This window comes from Chlorocebus sabaeus, chromosome 27 (genome assembly GCF_047675955.1).
Source record: "Chlorocebus sabaeus isolate Y175 chromosome 27, mChlSab1.0.hap1, whole genome shotgun sequence".
Classification (NCBI taxonomy): domain Eukaryota; kingdom Metazoa; phylum Chordata; class Mammalia; order Primates; family Cercopithecidae; genus Chlorocebus; species Chlorocebus sabaeus.
Window position 1 is genome coordinate 34,987,692 of NC_132930.1, and position 8,076 is coordinate 34,995,767.

The 8,076-nt window shown below is 45.3% G+C and overlaps 1 protein-coding gene across 1 annotated transcript; it reads left to right on the forward strand.

Annotated features, from left to right (window-relative positions):
• The first annotated feature begins 2,587 nt into the window (after positions 1-2,587).
• Positions 2,588-5,821, forward strand: FGFBP1 (fibroblast growth factor binding protein 1). The gene is made up of 3 exons (XM_038008066.2): positions 2,588-2,641; positions 2,858-3,078; positions 4,719-5,821. The coding sequence occupies exon 3, from the start codon at positions 4,739-4,741 to the stop codon at positions 5,441-5,443; it is 705 nt and encodes a 234-aa protein (XP_037863994.2). The 5' UTR covers positions 2,588-2,641; positions 2,858-3,078; positions 4,719-4,738; the 3' UTR covers positions 5,444-5,821.
• Positions 5,822-8,076: the final 2,255 nt, after the last annotated feature.

Here is an 8,076-nt window from a genome sequence, read left to right on the forward strand (position 1 = left end):
AGAGAGAGGAGAGTTCCACAATTTATCAATGTATGGGTACCTTGCCTCATTTGCGGTGGCCTCCAGATAATTCTTCTCTAATTGCGTGTCAGACACTGTGCTTGGTCCGCCTAAGCCTTGGCTCCACATCCATCCCATGAGGACCTGGGCCAACTTTCCTCCTGGGGTTCTCGTCAAATGGGCCTTTATGTACTCATCCCCAGGAGTTACAGAGCACCTCGGTGCTGGGAGCATGGGGGAGGCGGAAGGGCCTGAAGCTACTGGAAACTGCTATGCACTGCATGGCCAGGGCTCCGTGTCCTCTGCTGTCTCCCCAGAGCCATTGTAAAAGGACATCGTTTCCTAAGTTCATGGAGATGTGAAGAAAGCTTGGGGAAACAGCCTTAGCGCAGTGCCCGGCACACTGTAAGCTCATTGGAGGAAGCGTGTATTTCTTCCTGTGGACATCCATGAAGGTGTAGGGTAGCATGCAGAGCGTCAGGAGCCTATGACACCAACAGAGAGGGGCTCGCACTGGAGCCTGGCCTTGAAGGATGAGGTGGTATGTGCCAGGCAGAGTGGGTCGGGAAGGGGATCCCAAGTGCGGGAAACAGCAGAGGCAAAGGCAGTCAGTGGGCGCATGCATGGAGTATCTGCAAATGGTAGGACAGGATTTCAGTGTGGCCAGACTGCAGTGTGTGTGTGCATATGTGTGTGTGTCTGTCTCTGTGTGTGTGTCAGTGTCTCTGTGTGTGATTCTGTGTGTGTGTGTGCCTATGAGCATGTGTGTGCATATGTCTATGTGTCAGTGTGTATGTCTCTGTGTGTCTATGAGTGTGTGGTATCTTTGTGTTTGTGTGTGTTTGAGTGTGTCAGTGTGTGTTTGTGTGTGTCTTTGTATGTGTGTCAGTATGTATGTGTATTTATGTGTCTGGGTGTGAGTACCTGGAAATAAGGTTGGAATGGCAGCATGAGCCAAGGAGGTGACTACCCCACAGCCTGCTCTGATGCTGTGCCGCTGAGTCTAAAATGGAAAGAGCAAAGCAGACGCTGGGATGAGAGTCACAGGAAGGGGAAGGGCCCCAAGGAGCCAGTGGGGAGTGTGCAGTGTCACCTGGCAAAGCTCGGAGAAGCACTTCCCAGAAAGACACCGGAGTCCACATGTTTCCTTGTAAATATGTTTTGTGTTCCAGCTGCAATCTGCCTCCGAAGAATCTGCCTGCCTCACAAGGATCAAGTAGAATTTTCCATTTTGTAGGAGACTCCGGTTGTTGAGCAAAGCAGCTTTGCCTTGCCTATGTCCAAATAATCCTCCAAAATACTGCATGAGAGAGCCTGTTCGTGGAGGTCAGGGCCTGAGTGGGGTGTTTGTGAGGATAGTGAGGATGGACACTTGGGTGAGGCAATTTTAGGAGAGAGGCACACAGCTTCAGAAAGGGCTGCTTCTGACACATTCATGCAGAGACTGAGCCTCTGAGTGAATCAGTCAACATCTATAGCTATGACCATGGAATTCTCAAACAGGTGGATCGTTCATAAAATCCAAACACAGTTACAAGTTTTGGCCTGCATATCGTTGAGCTACAACTTTATTTTTAGAAAATTTTAATTAGGTGTCAACCAATTTCATATAAACACATCTGGATTTCGGAACGTCACTTTAAAAATCAGAAAGTGTGACAATACTGAACCTAATCCCTGCATTTTTTCAGTCAATTGGCGATGAGTGTTGATCTCTACAGAGGCAGAGACTCTCTAGTTTGCCGCAGTCCCCATCACTCCCTATTGCCTTATCTCAAACCCAAAAGTCAGTTGCCAGTTAATATCACACTTAAACAATAGTTTTCTTACGGCTGAATTAAGGAAAGGTGAATAATTTCTTGTTCTGAAAAATCTATGAAAGGTCAGGTGGTAACATATAATGAGGGCCACATCTTCCCTGTAGAAGTGAGTTTCTTTTTAAATGCTTCATATGTAAATAATAAATGTCTGTTTTCAAAGAATACAACTGAAGACCTTATTATGAGGCAAAACGATTCTGCTCCACTTTATGATAACAGCTTAGCCCAGTAAAAATTTAGTACACAGCTATAAAGGAGATGTTGTTATTGTCAGCACACTGCAAATGGATAATGGGAGAGGCTCAGTGGTTAGGGTATAGCACGCAGCTAAACACATGCTGTGGCCAGGATTCCACCTGGGTCATTCTGGTGTGAGACTATGCCTGTAGCAGGCAGGGCAGCCTGAGCTCTCTGAATGAGACCTGAAGGTAAATATTTTCAACAGTAATCTCATATTAAAAATTCCCTTTTTACCAGCCTCTTGGAGCCTCGTAGAATCAGGGAATTTCCCTACTTCTAGAATCAGGGAATCCTCTGCTTATGCGGTAACTTCAGATGGAAAAAGGAACTCAGACACTAAGAAAGCTTCGGTAACTTCAGTCACCCATTCAACAAAGATTTATTGAGAGTGGCAGGCAGGAAGAGATCAGACCATGGATGTAGAGAATCTCACATTTAATTTTGAGGTCTTCCTTTTCCTGCCTCTGTGAACTTGGACAAGCTATTGCTTATCTCCAGAACCAATTCCTGGTTTTGTAAAAGAGGAAGAATCATTGCATTCCCTACTAGAGCGGATGTGATGAGGTAAAAGGAGAAATCAGGTAAAATGGGCTCAGTAGTTTGGCAGCTCAGATCATGTCATTATTGTTATTTTACTTCTCCATAGACATCACTACTGGGGTCCTCTCCCCATCAAGGAGGGTCATTGCAAGGCTGAGTTGTCCTCCTATCCTGGCCACAGGGTGGACAGGGAAGGGCCTGGAGGAAGCGTTTAATGGCATGCAGGTAACCCCCCCTTTTCACTGGATTACATCCAGCACTTTCCCTGCAGGAACTGGCTCCCTCGGAGGGGTGTGACTGGGAGGAGCTGTGAGTAAGGTGCCATAGTGTTATAAAAACCCAGTGAGTGTTGTAAAACCCCAGTCAGCCTGGCTCCTGTTGAATAGTCCACCCTCCTTGCACTCTACCTGAGACAGCTGCAGCCTGCAATTCACTTCTACCTCCTGGGATTGCACTGGATCAGTGTGCTCAGAACAAGGTAAAAGCCTTGCTCCTTTAACACCTTTATTACCTGCCACCACTTATCACTCAACCAAGGGCCTGGAGTTCCTTGGGCCTGCATTCCATCATGGGCAGGTGGGGGCTGAGCCCCAGGTCTGTGAGAAATGACTGGGTGTTTTTCTGGCATATCTCATCTCCTCTTCACCATTTATTGCTGTTCTCCACCCTTTTGTGATTGTCTTTCTCCTCCTTAACCCTAGAAGATGGCCAACTTCTAGGGTAGAAATCAGATCAGGACCATTTCCTGGGCCTGCTTCTTTTTATAAAAATTCTGTGTTTTGTTTTAAATGGAGCACAAATAATACAACTCATCTTATCATTATGTGTTATATCAAACTAAATTGTCATCGTTCATAGTTGTTTTTCTTATTCTTTGGCAATGTTTTTAAAGGGCAGAGTAAATGTGAAAAGCAAAAAGTGATCAATCAGGGGTGACAGAAAGGAATAAGGAGATTGATCTGGCTACCCATACCAGCTTTGAACTTGCCCACTATGAGATCCTGAGCAATTTATTTACCTGTCTGAGCCTTAAGAGTCAGAGCTGTCACCCGGGATGACATATTAATAGCTACCTGGAAGGGCTCTTGTGTGGATTTAGCAAGGTGGGAATCAAACCCTAGACCAGTACTTAGCATACAGGAGGTGTCATGTAGAAATTGACTTCTCTTCTCCTGTTAAGCATGGGTTTTTAATTGTACACATGATCAGATCCATGCAGTTCAGTGTGACATTGATGTTCATCCTATTGATTCAATGATTTCTCGTGATCCTTGTCTTTGATCTTGTAGTGTGAACTATCTGGTTGAAATTCACCTGTCTCTTGTAGTGTGAACTATCTGGTTGAAATTCACCTGTCTCCATCCTGGTTCACTTTGCGTAGGCAAATCAGACGACCACCACACCTCACACCTTTCCTTAAACTCTTACTTCCCCCAAAAAAGCTCCCCCACCCCCACAAACCCAGCCACCCCACCCAAACCCCAGGCATGTTCAACTCTGGGTCAACATCACCTTTCATGATGCTTACCACGTCCTTTCTCATTTTGGGCATCTGTCACAGCTTTTCTCATTTTGGGCATCCATGCCCATATGGAGTCAGAAGATAGAAATCCAGCGCTTTGGAGCTGAAAGAAAGTTTGGAGCAGTAATGTGTTTCAGATCAGAGACAGAGATGATGGGATAGATTCCCTGATCAATGCTATTTAAATTCTGCCAAAGAGTAGCCTCTAAGCTCTTTCAAGTCTGAGACTTTCTCAATCATGGCGATTTCTTCAACACCTAGTCTAGTGCGTGGCATATAGTAGGTGCTCAGTAAATGCTTGTTGAATGAGTGAATGAAAGAGTGAGGAGTGAGCAAATGCAGGAGTTAATGAGTGCGTAAATGATAAATGAGAATTCGTGAGGCTCCAAAGAGTGGTAGTTTTGTGATACTCAAGACTCAAGTCAAGTGGAAATGTGAGTAGACAGGCTGTTTGTCTAGTGACTCCAGGAGCCAGAAGCATTCTTGGTCTACTCTGAAATCAGGCAGGTACCTGTCAGGGTAGGGGGAGGCCAGTGTGTAGTCCTGCATAGCTGAACTGCTGCCTGCCACTGACTCACCTGCCTTTTGTCAAACAGGTGCCCGCCCAGCTGCAACCATGAGGATCCATAGCCTCACCCTGCTCTCCTTCCTCCTACTGGCTGCTCAGGTGCTCCTGGTGGAGGGGAAAAAAAAAGTGAAGAATGGACTTCACAGCAAAGTGGTCTCAGAACAAAAGGACACTCTAGGCAACACCCAGATTAAGCAGAAAAACAGGCCCGGGAACAAAGGCAAGTTTGTCACCAAAGACCAAGCCAACTGCAGATGGGCTGCGACTCAGCAGGAGGAGGGCATCTCTCTCAAGGTTGAGTGCACTCAATTGGACCATGAATTTTCCTGTGTCTTTGCTGGCAATCCAACCTCGTGCCTAAAGTTCAAGGATGAGAGAGTCTATTGGAAACAAATTGCCCGGAATCTGCGCTCACAGAAAGACATCTGTAGATATTCCAAGACAGCCGTGAAAACCAGAGTGTGCAGAAAGGATTTTCCAGAATCCAGTCTTAAGCTAGTCAGCTCCACTCTATTTGGGAACACAAAGCCCAGGAAGGAGAAAACAGAGATGTCCCCCAGGGAGCACATCAAGGGCAAAGAGACCACCCCCTCTAGCCTAGCAATGACTGAGACCATGACCACCAAAGCTCCCGAGTGTGTGGAGGACCCAGATATGGCAAACCAGAGGAGGACTGCTCTGGAGTTCTGTGGAGAGACTTGGAGCTCTCTCTGCACATTCTTCCTCAGAATAATGCAGGACACGTCATGCTGATGAGGTCAAAAGAGAATGGGTTCCCTTAAGAGATGTCAGGTCATAAGTCCCTCTGTATACCATAAAACTCTCTACAGTCGCCCCCAAAATATGAACTTTTGTGCTAAGTGAGTGCAACAAAATATTTAAACAGATTTTGTAATTTTTGCTTTTGTGTTTCGGAATTTGCTTTATTTTTCTTGGAGGTGATGTTCAGAGGCTGTTTCCTGCAGCATGTATTTCCATGGTGCACACAGCTATGTGTTTGAGCAGTGAAGAGTCTTTGAGCTGAATGAACCAGAGTGATAATTTCAGCGCAACGAACTTTCTGCTGAATTAATGGTAATAAAACTCTGGGTGTTTTTCAGAAATACATTCCAACATTGCTTAGTTTCTCTGTGTCTGTTCCCAAATAAACTCATAAAGTAGTCCCCATATATCAATGGAAAAACTGTCTAAATAGCAACTTCTAGTTCCCCACCCTGCTCAAGTTATGTCTTCCCAGAATCCTTCTTTATAATTGTATCCATTGGTCTGTGGTGTTTGGTGCTTATTGAAGTATAATAATTAAGATCCCTGTTTTCAGGTGGGATACCTGGTACATGATGTGATTAAATCATTTGTCAGGGACTCATAGATGGTAAGAGGGGAGGTAGGATTGGAACCCAGGAGTTCTGACAGCTGAGTCTGCAGGGTTGAGGAACCTCTCCTACTGATGCATGTCAGAGATGCCCATTCCCTCCCCAACCCGAAGGACCCCTGCCTTGCAAAGCTCATTTCTGGAGAAGAAATGAGCTTCATTTCTTCATTCTTCATTCTTGGAGAAGGAAGGCCTAGTTAAGTACAGTGGCCCATGATAAGGGCTGTAAAGGAAGGGGGAGAGGGCTATAAGGAAAACCAGAGAGAGGAGGCAGAAACTGCTGTAAGATCTGGGCTTGAGTGTAACAGGGGAGGTAATAGTGGAGCTGGATTTTGGAAAGAGTATCTGTAGGAATAAAATGGGGCAAAGTGGAGGCACTTTAGGCATTTGATAACATGAATGAAAGTGAATAGATGGGAAGTTCCAGATTCTGGGAGAGGTCAGGTATCTGGGATCAGATGGGATGCAGCGATGAGACTGCCATTATTCATTTATACGTTAATATGAAGGATCTGAAAGTTGTATTTTAAGAGTTTGGGAGAGAGGATGAACTGTCCCCAATGCCTTGTCACAATTCCACAACCAGGGAAAAGAGGAGCAGAAGATGATGAAAGCACTGTTCTTTAGCATGTCTGATGGTGGCAGGGAGGAATGGCAGGTGGGGTAGGAGGAAAGTCTTTTACATTCACCAACCTACTGGGATGCACACTGAGGATGTCAGAGGCCAATCCACAGTGCCACAGTCGCAGAGCGACATTTGGATGTCATCATGATCATCAACAAAACAAACACTTATCTCTTATCTGTTATGATCAAGCACTGTGCTAAGGCTTTCCCATGGATGGTGCATTTATTCATTCACTCACTCATTCAACACATAACTTACAGGGCACTGACTCACGCCAGGTTGTGTTCCAGGCACCAGAGATACAGCCACGGATGTCCAAGAGATGAGTGCTCTGCCCTCACGGAACAGTGGGAAAAGTGATGATGAGTTCATGATTACACATGAGTTAAAGAAGACTATTAAAGCAAGGGAAGGGGACAAAGTGATCGAGGGTAATGAGCTTTAGATGGGGTGATCAGGAAATGCCCATCAGGAGGTGACTTTTGAGCCTAGACCTAAAAGGAAGAATCAAGCCAGGAAACTCTCCTGGGTAAGAATGTTCCAAACAGAGGGACCAGTCAGAACAAATGCCCTGAAATCATGGTTAATCTATTTATTCCCATTATATTTTTCGTTTTATTTTATATATTTATTCGTTTTGCTCCATTGTCTCATGAATCCCCCACAACTCCACCCAGTAGACGTCTCACCCTCATTTTCTAGATGAGGGAAGTGAGGCTGAGAGAAGCTGAGGAACCTGCCTGGGTTATGAAGTTATGAAGTGGCACAGCCTATAACGGGAATCCCTGGCCTGGAGGTCCCGAGCCCTTTCTGCTCTGAAGTGCATGATTTTCTTCACTCGGTGAGAGAAGAGTGACATTTATGGTCTCTGGATGTGGGCCAAACTTGACAATGAACAAGATCCATCAGTCCATTCCACATATATATCCTCTTTCTGTCCTTACAGAAAGTTCTAGAAGTGAACACTTCCACTACACTCAGCCTCTGATCATAGTCACATGCTGAGGGGACATTTTAAGAACACAGTAAAAAGAAATATGTAAATAGAGGCTCCACAAACTTTACATTGACTTTCTTTTTTACCTTTTATTCTTTCTTTCTTTCTTTTTTTTTTTTTTTTTTTTTTTTTTTGAGATGGAGTTTCACTCTTGTTGGCGCGATCTCGGCTCACTGCAACCTCTGCCTCCCAGGTTCAATCAATTCTCTGGCCTCAGCTTCCTGAGTAGCTGGGATTACAGGCACCCACCACCACACCCAGCTAATTTTTGTATTTTTAGTAGAGATAGGGTTTCAACATGTTGGCCAGGCTGGTCTCAAACCCTTGACCTCAGGTGATCCACCCATCTTGACCTCCCAGAGTGCTGGGATTATAGGCATGAGCCACCA

Bases quoted from the DNA above. Each gene is read 5' to 3' on its own strand.
- FGFBP1 (XM_038008066.2), top strand. From the start codon at position 4,739: ATGAGGATCCATAGCCTCACCCTGCTCTCCTTCCTCCTACTGGCTGCT.